Below are 22,489 nucleotides of genomic sequence, written 5' to 3' on the forward strand. Positions count from 1 at the left end.
ATCTGCCATAAAACCTCAGAAAAGAAGAACAATTGCATTGTAACGTTTTCATTTCCGAGCTTTGATTTTAGCCGTTTTGTCACCAGTTTATCAGTGTAGTGTATTCATCCACGTTCTCAATAACTGGTTTACTGCGATAATGACTAAAACCTAAAAATGAAGCAAGTTTGCAAGTTTGCTCTAGTAAAATAAGTCACAATGAGTTAAAAACGAATGTTTAATGTATTTATATTAGGATTTGGCTGAGTTAGGAGTCTGAGAAAAAGGCTTCTGTCTTTCCCCCAAAAGCTCCCAACAAAATGTGTCCACACGGGGGCGCCACAGAACCGTATCACTTGTCCGTCACGTCTATTTTTACCTGAACTGACCCAGTATCAAGTTGCCCTCAGCGGGTACAGTGTTGCCTCCTCCAGCCTTCGCCATGTTGTCTGTCTGAGTTTGTTGCACAAGTTTACTGTTTTGTTTTGTTTTTCTTGCATTGAAAACAACAAGATGTCGAACGTGTCATATCACGTCTCCAACCTGTTGGAGAAAATGACATCGACTGACAAAGACTTTAGGTAAGACATACAGTGTGTGTGTGTGTGTGTGTGTGTGTGTGTCAGTGTCATAGTGAGTTGACACTTTTTTAACCCTGAGTCATTCACTTACTTTACTATAAACACTTGTGCCATATCAAATATCATTTTTGCAAAGTTTAAGGGTTCAAGATTTAAGTTTATTTGGTAGCAAAAACTCTCACTTTTAATTATTCTTATTTAATAAATAAGTCTGTAGTCTTTGCCTTGTCCCATATAACCTGTTACCTCTGTGTGCCTCTGTGTGCCTCTGTGTGTCTCTGTGTGTCTCTGTGTGTGTATGTGTGTATCTGTGTGTACCTGTGTGTCTGTGTGTCCGTGTGTCTCTTGTGTCCCTGTGTGTCTCTGTGTGTCCCTGTGTGTCTCTGTCTGTCCATGTGTCCCTGTGTGTCTCTGTGTGTCCCTGTGTGTCCCTGTGTGTCTCTGTGTGTCCCTGTGTGTCTCTGTGTGTCCCTGTGTCTCTGTTTGTCTCTGTGTCTCTATGTGTCCCTGTGTGTCTGTCTCTGTGTCTGTGTGTCCCTGTGTGTCTCTGTGTGTGTGTCCCTGTGTGTGTGTGTGTGTGTCCCTGTGTGTCTCTGTGTGTCTGTGTGTGTGTCTCTGTGTGTCCCTGTGTGTGTGTCCCTGTGTGTCCCTGTGTGTCTGTGTGTCCCTGTGTCCTGTGTGTCCCTGTGTGTCCCTGTGTGTCTCTGTGTGTCTGTGTGTCCCTGTGTCTCTGTGTGTTTGTGTCCAGGTTCATGGCCACGAATGACCTGATGCTGGAGCTGCAGAAGGACAACATCAAACTGGATGAGGACAGTGAGAGGAAGGTGGTGTCCATGCTGCTCAAACTGCTGGAGGACAAGAACGGGGAGGTTCAGAACCTGGCAGTGAAATGGTAAAACGTCCCGGTGTTTGACCTTGACCGTTGACTAATGACCTCGTAATTTCGCTGTACTTCTGTATAAGTGACAATAAAGTAGCAGTTCTCTCTCTTCTTTCAAATATTGACTCAATTTGACACACTGGACCTTTTAAAATAAGAAGGACCTTTTGTAACTGGTGTGTTTGATTCGTAGCCTGGCGCCTCTGGTGAGTAAGGTGAAAGAGCCTCAGGTGGAGACGATGGTGGACACGCTGTGCTCCAACATGTTGTCGGACAAGGAACAGCTGAGGGACATTTCCAGTATGGGACTGAAGACGGTGATCGCCGAGCTGCCGCTGTCCTCGTCAGGTGAATGAGATGAATCCATGTCTGTGGACACTGTGGACAATTGAGGACTTAATATCATGTCAAAGACAACGTGTATGCTGAGGTTATAGAGTACGGACAGATTATAATACTGCAATAATAATTAGGGCTGCAACAATTCTAATTCCACACGTCTTCCTACTTTTCTCCTTAAGATTGAGTCCCAGACATTCATTAAAAATGACATCATCATTATTATGGTCATGATTCGTTGTACTCGTCTCTTGACCTGCGGCGTGTCTGTTGCCAGGTTTGACTCTGACGACGAGCGTCTGTAAGAAAATCACCTCACAGCTGATCGGCGCCATGGGCAAACAGGAGGACGTGTCCGTCCAGCTGGAGGCCCTGGACATCCTGTCGGACATGTTAGGACGGTAACGGCCCTGAAAACAAACAACAGAACACACTCTTCTTAATCCCGTTGGATTTAAGATTAAAGTATCTCCAGAATGACTAAAAAGGGTTTTTCTGTCATATGAAAACTTTGCTGGGTCACATTCCTGGTTCAGAGGTCAGAGGTCATGGTTGTTGTTTGTGTGTTTATTATTTCTCTTCTCACCAGGCTCAGTGGTGCACTGGTCAGCTTTCATAGCTCTTTGCTCTCCAGTCTCCTCCCTCAGGTAAGAAACGCTCACCTCCACTGGAACTCGGGCAGAACCTCCTCTGTTATTAAACTCAGTTATTACATTACATTACATTTACATTACATTACATTTACATTACATTACATTACATTTACATTACATTTACATTACATTACATTTACATTACATTACATTTACATTACATTACATTAAATTTACATTACATTTACATCACATTTACATTACATTACATTACATTTACATCATTACATTTTACATTACATTCATTACATTTACATTACATTTACATTACATTACATTACATACATTTACATTACATACATTACATTACATTACATTTACATTACATTTGCATTACACATTACATACATTACATTACATTACATTACATTACATACATTTACATTACATACATTACATTACATTTACATTACATTACATCACATCATTTACATTTACATTACATTACATTACATTCATTACATTACATTACATTTACATTACATTACATTACATTACATTACATTTACATTACATTACATTACATGCACCACATTACACACATTGACATTTACATTACATACATTACATTACATTACATTACATACATTTACATTACATTACATTTACATTTACATTACATTACATTACATTACATTACATTTACATTACATTTTTACATTACATTTACATTACATTACATGACATTTACATTACATTACATTACATTACATTACATTACATTTACATTTACATTACATTTACATTTACATTTACATTACATTACATTTACATTGGGACTCGGAAGTTTGAACTGGGAGTGGAAATCTCACTAACATTATCCAACGATTATAAGAAACACACATTTTATTTATTAGGCGTATTTGTAAGGTTGTCGATACACACTGGCCCTTTAAAGTGAAACGTTATATGATATTATTTTTGTCCTTCTTTCTGCTTGGTTGTTTTGACATTTTTAGTTTTTGTAGGTTTTTCAATCATTTAAAATATTCAGTAGTGATTAATCACATAATGTCCTTCTTTACTCACAAAAACAAAGTGCAAATTAATTAATTATACTTAAAAAAACAAACAAACCTAGTCCTGTTCTAAATGGATAAACATTTATACTTTTTCAGGTTTTTCGATGCTTTTATTGTGAAGGATTTGTCAGATCAGCAGATGTGTGGCTTTATACGAAAGAGTCCTGGGATTAAGTTGAGTTCAAAAAGCATTAACAGTGTTCAAAGGCAAATCCTGCGTAATTTAAATTAGCAGCGTTAAATGGAATTTGTGCGCTATTTTCACATTAACTTTGACAGCCTGAGTTTTTAATTAGAATTTTCATTCATTCATTCATTCATTCATTCATCACCTCATTCACCTGTGTGCTGCTCCCCCCAGTTGACCAGCCCCAGAATGGCGGTCAGGAAGCGTTCCATCTTGGCTCTCGGTCACCTGGTGCCGTGCTGCAGCCCCGCCCTCTTCTCCCAGCTCACACAGCACCTGTTGACGGAGCTGGCCAAGGCTCCGCCCACGTCAGTGACCAGGACGTACATCCAGTGCCTGGCGACCATCAGCCGTCAGGGTGGCCATCGAGTCGGTGAGACGCACATGTGTGTGTGTGTGTGTGTGTGTGTAAAGTTTATGAATCAGTGATGATTAATGATTTAGATCAAAATGATTTTTTTTGTTACAGGCGAGCATTTAGAAAAACTGATCCCCATGGTTGTTAAATTCACCGATGTGGAGGATGATGAGCTGAGAGAGTACTGTTTCCATGCCTTTGAAGCCTTTATACGCAGGTGCACACACACACACACACACACACACACACACACATACACAATCTGGTTTCCATGACTTCAGAGGACATTGCATTGACTTCACTTGCACAACTGTCTTTTCATTGACACCCATTCATTTGCACGGACTAAACAACGTCTCATCACTAACCTTAACCTAACCCCAGTTCAAATCTCAGTCCTAAACTTAACCAGTTTCTCAGAAACAAGGTTCTGGCTCTTCAGTACCGGGTTATGGTCTCCACGAGGACTACTGGTCCTGACAAGGTCTGTGTTTATGACAGAAAAGGTCCTAAGGAACGGTGTTGCATTGATTTCCATTCATTTACAACTAACTAACCATAACCATAACCAGTTCATGTCTAACACCAACTGTAATCTAACCACAGTTAAAATCTAACCTCAAACAGCTCCTCAGAAATGAGGTTCTGCATCATTAGGACCAGGTTTTGGTCTCCATGAGGACTACTGGTCCTGACAAGGTCAGAGTTTATGCCAGAAAAAAGTCTTAAAGAGGTAACGAATACACACATTTGTCCTCTTTGTATAACTTGTGTATGCTTTGGTGGATTGGCAGGTGTCCAAAGGAGATGTCCCCCCATGTTGCCATGGTGACCAAGCTCTGTCTTAAGTTCATGACGTTTGACCCCAACTACAACTACGACGAGCATGACGATGGTGACAGCATGGACATCGAGGACGGCTTCGATGACGGTCTGTCTGCACGTCTTACTGTGGAGAGAAAAAACCCTGAAATATCCCTTTAACACATGTCTATGCTCCGCCCCCAGAATCAGACGACGAGTACAGCGACGACGACGACATGAGCTGGAAGGTGCGGCGCTCGTCCATCAAGTGTCTGGAGGCGCTGATCGACTCGCGCCGCGACCTCCTCCTCTCCTTCTACGCCTCCATCTGCCCGCCGCTGCTCGCACGCTTCAAGGAGCGCGAGGAGAACGTGAGGGCGGACGTCTTCGCCGCGTTCTCCACGCTGCTGAGACAGACGCGCGTGAGGACCAGTCACCACAGCCTGGCGTCCGACCCGGGGGCGAGCAGGGCGGAGGAGGAGGAGGAGGAGCCGGCAGTCGCTGTGCTCAAGAAACAGGTAGAGAAGGATGAGGAGGAGGAGGAGACACACAATAGACAGAACATTTAAACAAATATTCCATACATTAAAATAGTTTTTACTCTTCGTCAAAATGTTACATACAGGTGACAACACGGTAAACTTCTGCTTTCTCCTCCCCTTTTTACAGCTTATTCTTCTCACTAATTTACCTGTGTGCCGCCGTGAGATAAAATCACTGTTTTGGTGAGCGGTTGTGTCAGAATCGTTAATCTGGATTATAGAACATGGCTTCTGTGCGTGTGTGTGTGTGTGCAGGTGCCGCTCATCGTGAAGGCTCTCCACCGGCAGATGAAGGAGAAGAGCGTCAAATCTCGTCAGGGCTGCTTCTGTCTCCTCACTGAACTCACCCACACTGCACCTGGAGCACTGGAACAGCATATACCTGCTTTAATCCCAGGTACACACACACAGCTCCACATCCTTCTTCTTTATTACACATTTTAACTAGACTTTTCTCCATTACCTACCTACCTTCCTTCCTTCCTTCCTCCCTCCTCCCCCTCAGGGATCGTCTTCTCACTGACAGACAAGTCCACGTCGTCCACCATGAGGATCGACGCTCTGTCCTTCTTCCACGTCCTCCTCCTCTCTCACCCTCCTCACGCCTTTCAGCCTCACATGCAGGTTCTTTCTTTTCCCACGACATGTCGTCATGATTCGTCACCACTGTTCTGTTTGTACTCAGTGTGTCACAAGTGTGACTGTTGTGCTCCCCGCAGGTGCTGCTGCCCCCGGTGGTGGCCTGTGTAGAAGACACTTTCTATAAGATCACGTCGGAGGCTCTGCTGGTCACTCAGCAGCTGGTCAGGGTCATGAGGCCGCACGGGGCGACTGCCGTCGCAGGATTCAACCCTCAACCGTTTGTCAGAGAGGTACGATGACTGTAATAATAATAATATTAGTTCATTTAGTTATTTAACTCCTAGGCCGTTTGTGGTAACTAGAAAATTCAAAAACTAAGCAGAGAAAGCAGAGAAATACAGCTCCTCATTGTAGAACCTCAGGACTATGAAATGTTCAAATTGCCAAGATGGACGCCAAATTCAAAATGTCCGACTTCCTGTTGCTTTGAGACCATGGTCCCCAGAGACTTTTTTGTTTGTCTTGGGCTGTTACATGTTTCCACCAAATTTCAGGAATTTTAGTGTAACTCAGATTTGGCTTTGTCATGGGGGGGGGGCCTACTGAGCCATGAGGTGCCACTTTTAAGCAAGAAATAATAGAAACACTAATTCCAATAGGTCCTCAATAATAATGTGTATCTTTTAGGTGTTCCCTGTGACGCTGAAGAAGCTTAAAGCGACAGACATCGACCAGGAAGTGAAAGAGCGGGCCATTTCCTGTATGGGTCACATGGTGTGTCACCTTGGCGATCACCTGGGGGCGGAGCTGCCGGGCGTTTTGGTGATCTTTCTGGAGAGGTTAAAGAACGAGATTACGAGACTGATGGCAGTCCGGACCCTCACGCTTGTCGCCGCTTCTTCAATAAAGGTTCAGTGTGTTTGTTTTTCAAAAACGTTGATGTGAGATTTGACTTATTTAGTGGTGTCATTAACGTTCCCTCCGCTGTCCACCAGGTGGACATGTCATCCATCCTGCCTGAGGCTCTGTCCGTGTTGGGATCTTTCTTGAGGAAGAACCAGCGAGCTCTGAAGCTCGGCTCGCTGGCCTGTCTGACCGCGCTGGTCACTCATCACGCCGCCAGCATCAAACCCGCGGCGCTGGAGCCTGTGACGAGTGAACTCCCCGCTCTGGTGGACGAGGGGGACATGCACGTGTCTCAGGTCAGAGTCGCGTTTTTATCATCTGCCGATAATTCACACTGAAGTTAAAGAGGAAAACGATTTTTACTCGCGAAACAAACAAAGAAATCCTACAAATAAAAGTACAAACTACAAATAAAATCCATTTACGCTGCAAAGAAACCTGAAAGAAACGAGTTACCCTGGTTCTCTGGTTCACAAGACAAGACGAACCGGCAACTGACAAAGGGAGACGCAGACCATAATATACACACGGTCTGGGGAACAGGTGAAACAATCAGGGCGAGGAAAACATTCACACTGGCGGGAGAAAAAGGGGAAGGGAGCAAGTTACCTGAAATGAGAGGAGATTGAAATTTCTAAATAAAACAGGAAACCACAAGACAACAACTAAACACAAGCAGCTTTCTTGGTCATGACAGGTTCTGGCCCGTGGGCCGTATGTTTGACACCCCTGCCTTACAACATCATAAACACAAGTGATGAGCAGTCAGACAGATGTCCCTGCTGTGTCTCTGTACAGGTGTCCATCTCCCTGCTGACCTGCATGACCTCAGCCTTTCCCTCCTCTCTGGCTAAGATCAGCACGTCGGTGCTGCCCGGCGTCTTCAGACTCGTCCACTCTCCCCTGCTGCAGGGCGGCGCTCTGGCCGCCATACTGAACTTCATGAAGGCGCTGGTGCTGTCCAAAACCAGCAACACGGGCTACAGGTGGGACAGTGTCAGAGTTCACTACTCTACGTCAGCTCGGTTTTCTGGTGGGAAAAGAGTTCAGGGTTCACCCCGTGATTATTCTTGATAATAATTTGTTTTTAATGTTTTCCTTGTTGTTGTTTTAATGCTGATATGATGTCAAGTCTCTCCCTCAGGCATGTAAACATCTTTCATCTGAACATGTGACATGAAAACCTTTCCAAAAACCACAGTGCGGCTGATTAGAAACTATTAAAAATGATTAGAAGTGATTTGTCGTCTATTATGAGTCAGTAAAGCAGTAAAACAGCTGCATGACTGAGCTTCTACCGACTCTGTTCTGATCACAGGCGCTCATAAATCAAGGTGTAATGTAAGAAATTGATATCCAGCAAATTAAAAATTGATCCTTGGCGATGGAATAGACAACGTTTTGGCTGCAACAGTACTATGTTTAAACTTATGTCATTGTGTAATAGTGAAAAAAAAGCGTCTTTCTTTCACCATGTTATTCTGTCTCCAAACCACTGCAGATATTTTAAATGTTGACCCAACATCTACAACATCTATAACATTGGTGACCAAACAGGAACAGACAGAGAAACTGAAGTTGTTTGTTTCACTTGTTAAAAAGGAACTTTTTTCTGCGGCTCAGTAACAGCTTCATCGAGTCTCAGGAAATAGAGATTTCTTTCATGGTTCCACATCAACAACTACTTCTTGGGTTGTCTGTCAATAATTATATCTCAGAAATAGCTCTAACTTTAAGTATTTTCTTTAAATTTGCTTCAAACCTACATTTACTCAAGAATGACCTCAGAATTTCTTGGACTTGCAAGTAGGAAGGTCTTGGTCTGGAAATTGCGATATCTCTCAAACACCGCCAGGGAATTCTTACGATTGTGGTATAAATGTTCAATTGGACTTACAGGTGATCTGATTTAAATGTGTTGGGTGAAGGTCAAAGTTCAAGGTCAGTGTGATCTCACAAACACAGTCCAGCTTTGGATAACTATGACCTGGATAAATCTCACCACATTTCAGGAACACCTCCAGGGAATCCATTAAAATTTGGTACAACCATTCTATTGTTCTCAGTGGTGATCTGGTTTAAATTTGGTGGTCAAAGGTCAAAGTCACGGCCACCCAGCATAATCTTGTGAATATGGCGTTTCTGGAACAATTTTTAAAAATCTGATGTAAAGTTTCACTGTCTAATTGACTAAAGGTTCTTTATGTGAAATATGTACAATAACTGCAAAACCTTAACTTTTACAATGTTCACTACAATCCTAACTGATAACATTGTAGGTTGCCTGGAAGTCAATGAAACACTGTAACTAACCACCCCAATTATACTACAATCCATTTAAATTTTTTAAAATATCAAATGTATTTGGTTGTACTGTGTCAGAAATGAACGGAGATTGAACGTTAAAGTGTGAATTTTCACATGATAAGATAGTACGACAGTACAGTGACAGTAACAGGCTTTAAGAACTTTATATATGTTAAATATCCACCGACAACATACAAGAGAGAGCGTGTTGGTGAACATTGGTAGAAGTGCAGTCACTTCACTGGTTGAATTATCCACATGTGTAATGTCGTTTTTCTTCTTCTCTGGTTGAGATATTTTTGAGAGGGCTACTGAGGAGGCTGGTTGGTGGAGGGCGGAGCAACGGACCAAAACACACACTGAAAACACAAGTTTGTGGTTTGTGGCTTGAAATTGGAACGTTTACAGTCTGAATAAACAGGTTGTGCCGTTGTTTATTTAAATCTCTGACGACACAAAGATCATTTTATGATATAATATAATACATTACTTACATAATGTACCTGTAACCGCTCAGATTTAGGTGGTGAAACTGGTCAAAGTCTTAGTGGTGTCACAAAATGTGTCTTTGGTCAATTCACCATTACTGACCAGGCAGTCTGGATCTACTTTTAATAAACAGGTGCTGTGAGTTGGATTATGGGAAATATAAGATACATTAGATACCTTTGAATGGGTCGTTGGCAGAACATGTCATTTAAATTCCTCTCCTCTCTCCTCTCTCCTCTCCACAGTCAGTTGCTGAAGTCTCTCACCGAGCCGTTTCACAGGTCTCCCTCCTCGATGGACGGTGGCGTCATCCACAGACAGTCCTACCACTCTGTCGCTTGCTGTGTGGGTGCTCTGTCCTCAGCTTGTCCCAAAGAGACACCGGGCACCGTCTCCAGCCTCATACAGGAGGTTTGTGTGAGAAGAAAACAAACAAATGAATCGGTCACTGACTAAATCTGGACTGTAAAAATGAATGCTGTTTTTTCCTGCTCCTTCACCGCTTTCCTGTCCTCAGGTGAAGAATCCCGGCTCTCCCGAGTCGGCTCGTGTCCTGGCTCTGTTGTGTCTCGGGGAGGTGGGGAGGAGCGGCAGTCTGGGAGGAAGTAAGGAGGTGCAGGGGGTCATCCTGGAGGCCGTCACCTCCACCAGTGAGGAGGTAAGACATCCCCGCTCGCTCCCAAAAAAATGCTTTTCCTGGACGGATCGAGGTGTGAAAGGTGTTTGCTGCAATTTCAGGTGAAGACGGCGGCGTCCTGCGCGTTAGGCAGCATGGCGGTCGGGAGTCTGAGCGACTACCTGCCCTTCCTTCTGAAGGAGATCTCCAGCCAGCCACGCAGACAGTACCTGCTTCTGCACTCCCTCAAAGACGTCATCAGGTGTGTCTTCATCGGTGTTTGTCTCTGTTTAGCTGCTCTTCCACCAAAACCTGGAACTATAAGTGTTTCGTATAGAACTAAATATTTCCTGCAACTTTCACAAGCCAAACAGGAACCCTTTTGGAGGAAGATTTACCGAGTACTTCCATTTACGGTGCATTCTACTTGTAGTCTGGTCGAATTTTCTACTCGGAAAGTCGGAGAAACTGCAGCAACCTTGACATGGGATTCCATGATTTATCTCACCTTTTCTTGATGAATACTAACACCCCCCCGTCTCTCTCTAGTGCCTGTCCAGCATCTAGTCTCTCGTCCCACGTGGAGTCTATCTGGGCGTTGCTGATCCAGAACTGCGAGTGTCAGGAGGAGGGAACCAGGAACCTGGTGGCTGAATGTTTGGGAAAACTGACCCTGGTCAACCCTGCGCTGCTCTTACCCAGACTGAAACAGCAACTAAAAGCTGGTACGACGTTAAAGTTTGGTCATAGACCGTCGAATGAAAGTGGAGGGGGCGATACATATTTTGGATTGCAAAAAATAAAGAGAAAATTAGCTTGCAGTTGATTTATAATGTTAGCAACCAATATTTGCAACCAGCAGAGCTGCCCCCTGGTGGCCATTCAACATATTTTCACTGCCCCCCTGGTGGCTATTTGAGAGAATACAGTCTTCAGACACTTCCACATTGGCTTCACTGTCTGGACCCAGAAATTGACGTCCGTTTTTTGTCCAATGTCCATTTAAGTTCCATCTCAGGTCACTTAGTTCATATTATGCTGAAAGGTTATTATGGAATAATTATTGTTGGTAGCAGGGGGCAAACAAGTAATAATAGCCACCAGGGGCGTCTTTGCAAACAGAAAAACTCAATATGAAGTGAAGCCTGTGAAAATGAGCTGAATTTTAAAATCATTAAATCCCAATCACGAGTATCACATCACAAATCACATGACTTACAAAAAAGAGGTAGTTTTACAACAACAAATAAACGACTTCATCCAAATTTGTAGTTTTCTCTTGACGTCAACAAGAAAATATCTTCTAGATGTAAAATGTATTTGATATAACACAAATCTTAGTCTACGACGAATACAAAGATCAAATACATGTGATGAAACATAGGCTTTTGTATTTGTTTCCAGGTTCTCCTCTGACTCGCAGCACAGTCGTCACAGCTGTCAAGTTCACTATTGTTGATCATCCTGCTCCTATAGATTCACTGCTGAAGGACTGTATAGGTAACACACACACATGTTATTTATCTAATATTAATTAATAAATATGTGAAAAAGCTCCACGAAAAAAAGAAGCTCAATAATTTAGACAAAACAAACATAATAAACAGTTATTGAATACAATTAGTAAATTGTTTCAAATTAAACCAAAAATAAACCAATTTAATAAGAATACCAAGACAGAAGACATTAGGTATTAATATGGGAAAGTGTAAAAAGGTAAGAAACATTTTTACACCCCCACTTATGTTTGTAAAAATTTATAATGATTCATTTTTATTTTTTTAACAATTGTATTTGTAATTTAATCTGAGATTATTCAGGAATTTCACAATGATTGAATTGCTTAAATTGATTGGAGTGTTTATTTCAACTCAGCACAAAGTCAAAAAAGCTGACGCTGATGTCAGGTTGAAATAATCTGAGTTGATTAAATGAAGTGAAGTTTGTTTAGTGTGAAATTTCCCATTTATCTGTCTCTGTCTCTCTCTGACAGGTGATTTCTTAACAACCCTCCAGGACGGAGACATCAACGTGCGCCGCGTCGCCTTGGTGATGTTCAACTCGGCGGCTCATAACAAGCCGTCACTGATCCGCGGTCTGCTGGTGAAGGTGCTGCCTCACCTGTACAGAGAGACGCAGATCAGGAAGGACCTCATCAGAGAAGTGAGTCGCCTTGAGATGATTCTGTTTCATTTCTTTGAGATTAAAACGTTGTACAACATTCCCGTTGGATTTTAGAGGCTGCCATGTCAATTTGATTCTGTCTCATGAAACTGAGTCAAGAAGGAAAGACTCAAATGCAAGACCCCACTGGCAGGGAAGGGAGTATATATGTATACACAACAGGGGAAAGACAACTGGGCACAGGTGAAAACCATTAGGGCGGGGCAGACGCTGATGAAAGGCGGGAAGCACAGAAGAACAGGAAGTGAAGCTACCTGAACTTGACACAAAAAAAAAACAGGAAACACACAGACAAAACTGAAAACCGTCCAATAAAATCAAAAGACATAGCTCAACCAGCAGAGCTGGATGTTACAGATTCAATTCAGTTCAATTTAATTTGTATAAAATCACAACATACATTATTTCCAAGGAAGAAATCTCTGACAGAATCTGGCAGTATCTGCCTAGACAGGTTGTGGTGAAAGGAGAAATGTGGGACAGAGGAGAGGTGGGGGGCGGAATGGGGGGAGAGAAAGTGAAAGAGGGAGGCGAGGTAGAGACAGAGAGCACTTTATACGAGTTTATACGAGCAGTAGCATCGATGTCCTTGAATCTGCTTTAAGAATCTACCTCAAGCTCAGTTTTTCCCTCTTTCAGTGATTATATTGGTTGCATTTTCCATAATATATCTGTGATGTTCTTCTTGCCGCAGGTGGAGATGGGTCCGTTCAAACACACGGTGGACGACGGCCTGGACGTGCGTAAAGCAGCGTTCGAGTGCATGTACACTCTGCTGGACAGCTGCCTGGAGGGACTGGACGTCCTCAACTTCCTGGATCACGTAGAGGAAGGACTCAAAGATCATTATGACATCAGAGTGAGTGAAAAAATACACAAGTCTGGGATAAAATAACAAATCTCTGACCTCCAAAACCCATATTTAGCTTCTATCCCAGGCGCGTGATAAGTTCAACTTCACCCATTTAAATCAGCTACTTTCTTTCGTCTACTTACTTTGTTGAATATTGGAGCTTTAACCAGATGTAAGTGTGTGTTTGTGTGTGTAGATGTTGACCTTCCTGATGCTGGCCAGACTCGTCTCTCTGTGTCCTGCTGCGGTTCTTCAGAGACTCGACAGACTGGTGGAGCCGCTCAAAGCTACCTGCACCAGCAAGGTACAGTTCTGGAACACAGTGTTACAACCAGGCCTAGGGGAAAACCTGATCACAACATAAATAATGAGACTCTCTCTTCTCAACTCCCAAAGAAACCACCAGTAACAAGTCAAAGCAAACCATTTTAAAGGTTTATTAAAATCAAGCACAACAGGTCCACTGGCAGTCTGGCTGTGAGTGGTTTGAGGAAGTCCCCTGCAGCTGGGATGTTCAGTCCTCTTATTCAGATTCCTTCAGGCAGGACCAATCAGCTCCCAGGATCCACCTAGACTCACTCACACAGGTCAATCACTCAAAACGTGCACACCTGCAACCCATCTCACACTCACATGCAGACACATACACACAGGGAAAAAGCAGTCACGACCCTGGGGTCGTAACACACAGTGAGTCTCAATCACGGGGGCAGGACCCAAAGAAGGCTGAATGTATATGATTTAAATGACATTTGAATGAATTACTTTATCAAACATTTCTTGGAAATGACTTGTGATATTAGGTCTATTAAGATATTAGGGATCAGATATGAGGTTTGCCATCTTGAAAACATGGGTCCCCATCTGCCCCTGGGGGGAATTATCGTAATTATATGTCACCAAATCACTAATTTGACCCGGACCAGTTATCAACCATCACACACTAACCTGTCTCTTCCGTCTCCTGCAGGTGAAGGCCGGTTCCGTGAAGCAGGAGTTTGAGAAGCAGGAGGAGCTGCGCCGCTCCGCCATGCGCGCCGTCGCCGCCCTGCTGGCCGTGCCCGAGGTGGAGAGGAGCCCCAGCATGGCCGACTTTGCCAACCAGATCCGAACCAACGCTGAGATGGCGTCCATTTACCAGAGCGTGCAGGGAGGGGAGGGACACTCGGACAGCATGGACATGAGCTAAACACTGGACAATCATCATCATCATCATCATCATCATCATGTTTTTTTATTAACTAGATAAAGATACAGTCGATAAAAGGCACAGTTCAAAATTTACATTTTACCACTGGGCTTTTTAGTAGGAATGTCCTCGGGATAAAAACTCGTTCTGTGGCTTGAATTTCTTTTTTCTTTTTCTGTTGTGCTTCCACAGTCTCGACTCAGGCTTGTTTTAGCCCAAACCTGGGCATGATACGGCCCTTTCGCCCTCCCTGACCGGCCCACGTGAGGTTAATTAGAAATTAGAAAATAAACGTGAATAACTGGGTTGTCCGTTCTATTTTTTTTTCTTCTACAAGTGTCTCGGTTTAAGTTCAGGAGTTATCATTATCTCCCTCCCTGTTTATTATCTTATAATCTAACACACTGGAGTGTGTATACCACTATTATACTATACTACTGTGGTGTATACGCTACACCACAGTAGTATAGTATAATAGTATTCTTTATTTAGTGTAGTAATTTGTTAGTTTGTTATAATTGAATAAAAATTTTATTTATTGTGTGTTTGTATGCTGCCCAATTCACACCAAAACAATATAATTTACAGCTTTTTTATAAAGAGATAAAACTAATATTGAGCAGAATTAATTCAGCAGTATTTTCTATTTCTCATGTGGCCCCTTAGGGAAAACAATTGCCCACCCGGTTTTAGCCTCTAAACAAAACACTCACTGATTAAAATCTAAATCTGCTTCAGTCTATGATATCTTATGTTTACCACTTTATCTCATTGTGAACTGAAGATTGTGATGCTCTGTGAGCTGTTCACGCTTCCAAACCAAACCCCATAGAGATAATCTGTGATGATCCACTGCTGCCTCCATCGATAAGTTCAAATGTGTTATTTTGTGACTTCAATGTTTGAAATCCTTTGTTTAGATTTAGCGAGTGAACAAGCAGCTCCTGTGTCCGCACATGCTATATCACGGTTTTCTCTATGGAGTTTGGTGCAGGAGCGTGAGCAGTGTATAAACTGTCCAACAGTGTAATGTAGACTTGAGTAAGTGTTGATCATGACATTGAGCATTGTGTCCCTGTTGGGAGTTTTCAGTGTCGGAGTTTCACCAGAGTTCATACACACAGTGCAGTCAGCACCTCATACAACCTTGCATCAAAAAAACTCAACTATGCCTTTACATTTGTCATTGATAAATAAGACGGTTTTAGCACAAAGGTTTCTTCATGTTTATTGGTAAAACCAAAACACTGCTCTTGTAAGTACTCAGAGTTTTATTAAAGGAAATACACGTGTAATACAATGTGCTGATATCTTTTTACAAACTTTTTTTTTTTATCTTTAATGTTCTTTAATTCTAATCTGGTTCATGCATCAACAGTGGAAACTTGTTTTCTTCACCACAGTTGAAGCCTCATTCTATCACAGTTTCACAGGTTGTGTGCATCACAATATGCTAATGTGTACTTTCCTTAAATGATTTTTAGAGAGTAGATTAGATCAGATTATAACTGCAGACGTCTGTTCAAAAACAACCCAGACAGCTTGTCCATGTGGACCCCATATGGGTTATTTTCAGGCTATCAATATGGGTCCCAAGTGGGTTTGTACAGAATGGCCCCACCTGTGTGGGCTCACTTCAAGCCCATGCTCACGTAGTACCCTTTTGGAATAATACCAAAATAACCGGCTTGGCTGAACTGTACCATGATGAAAATACAACATTTGTACCATCTCCAGGCTACCTGGGTACTGAGTGGAACTCCCTCTTGTCCTTTTGTCATTTTTGTGCCCCACCTTTCCTCTGTTGCCCATTTTTCCTTTCACCCCAACCTGTCTAGGCAGATGACTGCACATCTTTGAGTCTGGTTCTGTCAGAGATTTCCTCCTGTTAAAAGGCAGTTTTTTCTCTCCACTGATGCCTAGCTCGTTGTTAACACATTACAGTAATTTCCAGGTGGGGGTCACTATTGCTGTTTCCATTATGGTACGGTTCGAGGTTGGGATATTTACACCGATTGCAAAGGAGTGGCGTTTTCTGTCGCACAATCAGCTGACTGTCTAGCTCCAGCCTGAGCATACCATTTTACTCTGGTACCCTAAGGGAAGGGTGCCAAAGAATGGAATTACTGGTACTATTCCTAGTATTATTTCTAATTGAAATGCCAAAAAACACGGTGGAAAACCGGCTATACTGTCAGCCTGAATATAACCCATATGGGATCCACATGGACATGTTGGCTTGGTAATGATTTATCATTAGGTTATTCATTTGGTGCTTTACAACTAATTAACAATTATATAATGAGTTATAACCGATAACCCTCATGTGGTCTCACTATTTGGCAAGATCCAGTTACATGCTGTCTTTTCCCTGTCATGCACGGACAGACTTGTTGACTGTTGCATAGAGAGGATCCTCTGTGGCTCGTGATGGTGAAACGTGGGTTGTATTGCCGTTGTACCTCACGGTGGAGTATTCACAGGCGGCGGCGGCGGCGGTGCTGGGTCTGAGCGCCACAGCTTTGTCACCGGCTCCACTGGAGCCATTTTGAAAGTGGATGGTGGCGTAATACAACGTTTCGTTATTTGCATCTTCTCCCGCTGGTGTGTGGAGGCGCTCCTGCATCTGCTCGCTCACATGATCCTTTCCAGAGAAGAAAGAAAAAACAAATACAGTGAGGACATTAAAAAAAGAAGTGTCAAACCTGCCAAAATGAAATGGAGAAATAAATAATGTTGGCTCTAAAACTCATTATAACGAGGTCATTCCTCGTAGTAGCCTTTTTCGGGTTAGCAAACTGTATTTGATCTGTAATTGATCGATTACCACTTTCTCTGTTTAACAAGAAGCTATCTGGGGTTTTTTCTCCCCTGTGGCAGTTCTACACTTCTGTATAAATCACATAATTCAGTAAATGAATAATTATTCAATCACATAACATATATATGGAGTGCTTTCTGTATTTTAGGCAAAGTGACATTCATGTGATGACTAAGATGCATTTATAAAACACAAAAATAAACTAGGAAATATAAAAATAAATCAATCTGTGAATGTAGAAATGCAAAGCCATTTTACCTTTGACTTATTTCTGCATGCATTACCTGCATATATATGTATATACTGTATATTTTTGTATCATTAGTTCTTTGTTTGACTTGTGTTTGTATCACAGGCATAAACGTGTGACATCACCGTGGTTTGAAGAAGAAAGTGTACTTTTGCTCAAAGTACCTGTCTGTGCTGCTCTGCTGCTTCTTTCTTTCGTCTGCTCACTGGATGTGAAAGTTGCAACAGGAAGTAAAAAAAATGAGAGAAGAAAGACTAGATTCAAATCAACACATGAAAAAAAAGAGTCACTTTAGGTAAGAAATAAAAATGTGTTTCACGTTTGTAGATGGAGATCAGAACGATCCCGAGCAGCAGCATGACGACGGTGACAATCACAGGGACCAGGACGACTGTTTCAACTCCAGAGGTTTGTGAAGGAGGAGCTGCGACATGGTAACAAGACACACATTCATCATCATCATCATCATCACCATCGTCCAGAGCTGCCTGCTTAAAGGCAGACTTCAGGATTTTGGCTGTACAAACCCCAATTCTAATGAAGTTGGGACGTTGGGAAGTTTGTGTTCTGACAACAGAGCGTTGAGTTTTTAGGGCCAGACCTAAAGCCTCCCCCTTTCTCTCTGGAACTACACTTCTTTTGTAGACATCATGCCACCAAAGAGGTTGCGGGGCAGTGTCACCCAACAATCTTGTACCCAAACCTACGCTCTTGCCTGCAACATGCTCCAAAAAAGACTGGGAAAGTTGACGAATGCTTATGGAGCACCTGTTTGGAACATTCCACAGGTGAACAGGGTTCATTAGAAACAGTTGAGTGTCATGATTGGGTGTAAAAGGAGCATCCCTGAAAGGCTCAGTCATTCACAAACAAGGCTGGGGCGACGATCAACGTTTCTCAACGTACAATTACAAGGAGTTTAGGCTTTTATTGAGTAAAAGTCAAAAGGGATTTGCATTGTATTCTGTTTTTAGTCACGCACACAACGCTAAACTTCATCGGTAAGTTGTGTAGGATCAACATTTTTTTGTCATTCTCACTGTGGAACTTCGGGAAGGAGGAAGTGGACGTGGTTGGAGAAGACGTGGACGCTGCTGGTGACCACGGTGAAACTGAAAGGTAAACACAGTGCGACATACTGTTCACACCATAAAATACTTTCATCAAATACCAATAAGCAGTCAGTTTAAATGGAAGTGGACAGGAAAACTAGCCTCAATGGATTTATAACATCATTGAAGGAAAATACAAATGTGTTGCCTATCCTAGCTATAATATCAGGACATATGAGAGAATACCACACTCACAAAGTATTGGCAGCATCAACATGACTCACCCACATTCATGTAGAATCTGTGGAAGAACCTTCTTTCCTTGTCACTGAGTTGCCCGCACCAGTACGTCCCTGTGTCATGTAGCGTCACGTTTCTCACCATTATGGTCATATATCCCGTTTTGCCCTGCGTCATGGAAAACCTCCCGTCAGCCGTGTTGGCCTCACTGACTATAAAATGACACGCCGCTGGATCTTGGCCTTTACAAATGACCACGTCAGAGGGGGAGGATCTGTATTTGCACCAGTAGGTGATGCTTTCTCCAACCTTTGGGGATTTTGTGAAAGTTGTCACATCTGTAAACAAACAGAGGTGAAATCAAGCATATGGCTGCCATCTTAAAGGGTCTAGGTTTCCTAAAATATGTTTGTATTAGGTACTGACATAGACAGTGCTGACTGTGTTGTTTTTGCCCCCTGTTTGCCCCCTTTGAGTCACAGACACTCTAAAACATAACTGTGAGCCGCACATTTATGATCTGTTGAGATTATTTTCGATGCTTTATCTCACTGGAAACTGGAGTGTGTAAAACGCTCATTCTCCCACACCAAAGTCCATAGAGAAAATCAGTTTGAACTTGTACTGCTTGTACTTGTTGGTGTACTGCTGCCTCGTGTGGTCAGTTTGTGTCACTGTGGTAAACCAGGGCAAAGGATTTCAAACACAGAAGTCAGAAAAGTTACTGATGGAGGCAGCAGTGGATGTGTGTGGGGATGTACAATCACAGATTTCCTCCATAGAATTTGGTGTGGACGGGGAACGTTTTCTTTGGTTCTCATCACTGTGTTTAAAAAAAACCTTGAACTATCCCTTTTAATTATTCCCCATGATTTCTGTTTGACGGAACACTCACTTTGAACCTTGAGCTGAATTTTTCGCAGTAAAAGTTTGGAATATTTGTCTTTGAAGCCGCACCAGTAGACACCAGCGTCCTGAGAGGACACATTGGTGATGGACAAGTTGAAGCTTTGAGCTTTGGTGACTGTGAGAGTGAACTTCCCATTTGACTTCACTGAAGATTGTGTCATTTCTACACAGGTTGATTCTTGCTTCTTGCAGAAAAACCAGGCTCTTTGACCTGACTTGCCATACGGTGTTGGGTAGCTGCATGAGACGGTGGTTTTAGCCATGGTGTATGTTGTTGTTTGGAGCAGATTCCGGCAGACTTCTGTTTAAAACAAGAAAGGATAAAGATTCATTTAACATGCTTATGATGAAGGCCCTGTTGTTTGTCTGAGTCCAAGTCCACATTGTCATGTTCTGTCGTCCACGTCATTTTATTGTGAAATTCCCTCTTATTTTGAAGTCTTTTTCGTCCCTTGTCTGTGTGCACTTTACTTTTCCCCTCTGTGATTAGCCAACCTGTTTCACCTGTGTCTTGTTCGTCGTCTCCCTAATTCCTCAGTGTATATAACCACTCCCTCTTCCTTTGTCTGATTGTGAGTTTGTCTTCGTCCGTCGTCAGTGCGACTTGTACCGAGCTGTTCTCTCACCGTCCAGTGGGATTTATTCTGTGGATTCTTTGCACCTCTGTGCTTCAGTGGATTACTCTCTGTGTTTGCCTGTTTTTTTGTGTGACTCTGTCTTGACCGTGGATCTCGCACCGACGGCTTCCTGCCATCTATTTGAGGATCCTCGGGTTTTGTACCTTTGCCTCTGTTTTTGACTTTGAAAATAAACTTTGTTTCTTACCATCTGGGTCCAGTCCTGTGCGTCACACACGTTAAGTCCAATTTAAGTCCCCATTACTTGTGTCACTGTCCGAACCAAGTCCCGAATGTCAGAGTATGAGTCCGGGTGATTAAAGAAGACTTTGTTGAGTCCAATGTGAGTCGTCATCAAGAGGCTGAACCAAGTCCAATTCAAGTCCTTATTACTTGAGTCAGAGTCTGAGCCAAGTTTCTAACGTTTCAGTCTGGGTCTAAGTCAATAAAGAATTTGACAAGTTGAATTGTCAAATTGAGTCCCGTCCCCAGTGATTGAGTCCCAGTGATTAGGGTTATTAAACAGTCTAAATTAACTAAATAAAGAAGAGTCTGAGCCAAGTTGCCAATATTTGAGTCCGAGCTCAGTCCCCATTGTTTATGATTGAGTCTGATCCACCTAAGAAGAGTCTGAATCGAGTCCAAATGGAGTCTACATTACTTGAGGTAGAGTTAGTCAGAGTCCCAGTGGTTAGGGTTATTAAACAGTCTAAATTAACTAAACAAAGAAGAGTCTGAGCCGAGTCCCAGTCTCAGTCATCAGCATTACTTGGCATCACCAAAGACTTTAGTTTAATTTTGAATCTCGAATCGAAGTTAGTTTGAGTCATCATCCAGTCCTCGATGATTGAGTTTGAGTCAGAGTCAATAAGAGAAGAGTCTGAATCCAGTCTAATTTGAGTCCTCATTACTTGAGTCAGAGGTGGTCTAATTCAGAGTCCTATCCTCAGTGACTGGGTCCCAGTCTGAGTCTTAATCAAGTGCAAATGGGTCAGAGTCATTACTTGAGTGAGAGTCCTCTCCCCAGTGTTTGAGTCCCAGTCTTAGTCTGAGTCACCAAAGAAGTCCACACTGTTTGAAGTCAAGTCCGTTAGTGGAGTCCAGGTTTATTGGAGTTGAGTCGACTCACCAATCTTCGTGTCACTGAGGAAGAGTCAGAGTTGGTCTGAGAGTCTAGTTCCCAATGTTGGAGTGTGAGTCACAGTCAAATGAGACTATATATAAATAACATTTTCTCCCATCAGATATTATATGATATAAAGTATTTATATGGTAGTAGATGTTAAATTATTTCTTAAATATATATATATTTTTTTACAAAATATAACAGATTAACAGATTAGAACACGCCTGTCTTTCTTACCAACGGGACTGCAGCTGTATATCCCAGCATCCTCTCCTTCCAGCTTTGTGACAGGAAATCGGAATTTTTCTGTGCCATCACGTTTTTTTGGAAGTTCAAACACGATACTTGAAATTTTCTGGGCTTTGGCAAATGTACATGTGTAATTCTCCCAGGTATGTACACAGTTTCTCCATTCAGAAAAGGCCAGGTAACCTGCAAACCAAGCACAAATAAGACTTTGCATCGTACTTTAACAATCCTAATATTTCTTATTTCATTTATAAATTGAATCTTTGTTCAACCAGGTCTGATTCCAATACTAAACGTCACCAGAATATTTAATATGTTTTTAAACATTGGTAAAGCTGTCGCTGATATTTAATTTAATTTAATCTAATTTCATTCAAGAAACCTTTTTAATCCGTAATATCACTGATCAGACGTCGTTGATCTCTTTACCTGATGTCAGCCAGAGGACGAGCAGAAGAAAGAGCTTCATTTTGTCGTCCGTCCGTCTTCACACTGCACTTTCTTTGCACTTGTTGGATGTGTGAACAGCTGCGTTTCCTGCATTTTATTTTTTTTGTCACCATTCTGCTCTTATCTGCTTCCGCTTTCTGTCCTCCCCAGGCTCTGTCTGAGGCTTTGTTCTACCCTTTAGTGAGATGAATATTTATTCAGGGCGCTTCGGGGAAATAAAGTTTTTCATTAGTTGCTTCACAAACTACTTGACTTGACTTGAGAACTCAGTTCTTGGAAAAACAGTGAAAAATGTGGAAGGAAT

The 22,489-nt window shown here is 42.4% G+C and overlaps 2 protein-coding genes across 3 annotated transcripts; one reads left to right on the top strand and one right to left on the bottom strand.

Annotated features, from left to right (window-relative positions):
* Nucleotides 1-374: 374 nt before the first annotated feature.
* On the top strand, nucleotides 375-15,766 carry cand2 (cullin-associated and neddylation-dissociated 2 (putative)). 2 transcript variants are annotated; one of them, XM_044024857.1, is made up of 24 exons: nucleotides 375-560; nucleotides 1,309-1,452; nucleotides 1,634-1,788; nucleotides 2,057-2,180; nucleotides 2,369-2,426; nucleotides 3,816-4,014; nucleotides 4,111-4,216; nucleotides 4,794-4,930; nucleotides 5,008-5,321; nucleotides 5,601-5,742; nucleotides 5,851-5,969; nucleotides 6,065-6,217; nucleotides 6,615-6,836; nucleotides 6,923-7,129; nucleotides 7,632-7,819; nucleotides 9,875-10,040; nucleotides 10,147-10,287; nucleotides 10,368-10,507; nucleotides 10,795-10,970; nucleotides 11,650-11,745; nucleotides 12,239-12,408; nucleotides 13,124-13,288; nucleotides 13,479-13,586; nucleotides 14,253-15,766. In XM_044024857.1, exons 1-24 carry the CDS (start codon nucleotides 493-495, stop codon nucleotides 14,469-14,471), a joined length of 3,717 nt encoding a protein of 1,238 aa, XP_043880792.1. In that variant the 5' UTR covers nucleotides 375-492; the 3' UTR covers nucleotides 14,472-15,766. The 2 variants fall into 2 exon arrangements, with proteins under 2 accessions (XP_043880792.1, XP_043880793.1); XM_044024858.1 differs by lacking the exons at nucleotides 13,124-13,288; nucleotides 13,479-13,586; nucleotides 14,253-15,766 and having other exon boundaries at nucleotides 12,262-12,387.
* A 576-nt stretch (nucleotides 15,767-16,342) lies between these two features.
* Nucleotides 16,343-22,392, bottom strand: LOC122767713 (CMRF35-like molecule 8). Its single transcript, XM_044023164.1, has 8 exons — nucleotides 22,165-22,392; nucleotides 21,724-21,918; nucleotides 19,730-20,044; nucleotides 18,879-19,172; nucleotides 18,583-18,654; nucleotides 17,862-17,966; nucleotides 17,707-17,747; nucleotides 16,343-17,115 (listed from the first exon to the last, which is right to left on the bottom strand). The coding sequence occupies exons 1-8, from the start codon at nucleotides 22,202-22,204 to the stop codon at nucleotides 16,846-16,848; spliced, it is 1,332 nt and encodes a 443-aa protein (XP_043879099.1). The 5' UTR covers nucleotides 22,205-22,392; the 3' UTR covers nucleotides 16,343-16,845.
* Nucleotides 22,393-22,489: the final 97 nt, after the last annotated feature.

This window comes from Solea senegalensis, linkage group LG4 (genome assembly GCF_019176455.1).
Source record: "Solea senegalensis isolate Sse05_10M linkage group LG4, IFAPA_SoseM_1, whole genome shotgun sequence".
Classification (NCBI taxonomy): domain Eukaryota; kingdom Metazoa; phylum Chordata; class Actinopteri; order Pleuronectiformes; family Soleidae; genus Solea; species Solea senegalensis.

Excerpts from the sequence above, each read along its gene's own strand:
- cand2 (XM_044024857.1), top strand. The coding sequence starts at position 493 with ATGTCGAACGTGTCATATCACGTCTCCAACCTGTTGGAGAAAATGACA. Across the intron at positions 5,322-5,600 it reads TCGCTGTGCTCAAGAAACAG|GTGCCGCTCATCGTGAAGGC; the intron begins GTAGAGAAGGAT and ends GTGTGTGTGCAG. Across the intron at positions 5,970-6,064 it reads CCTTTCAGCCTCACATGCAG|GTGCTGCTGCCCCCGGTGGT; the intron begins GTTCTTTCTTTT and ends TGCTCCCCGCAG.
- LOC122767713 (XM_044023164.1), bottom strand. The coding sequence starts at position 22,204 with ATGAAGCTCTTTCTTCTGCTCGTCCTCTGGCTGACATCAG. Across the intron at positions 21,919-22,164 it reads CGTCCTCTGGCTGACATCAG|GTTACCTGGCCTTTTCTGAA; the intron begins GTAAAGAGATCA and ends CTTGGTTTGCAG. Across the intron at positions 17,967-18,582 it reads CTCCTTCCCGAAGTTCCACA|CTCCTCCTTCACAAACCTCT; the intron begins GTGAGAATGACA and ends ACCATGTCGCAG.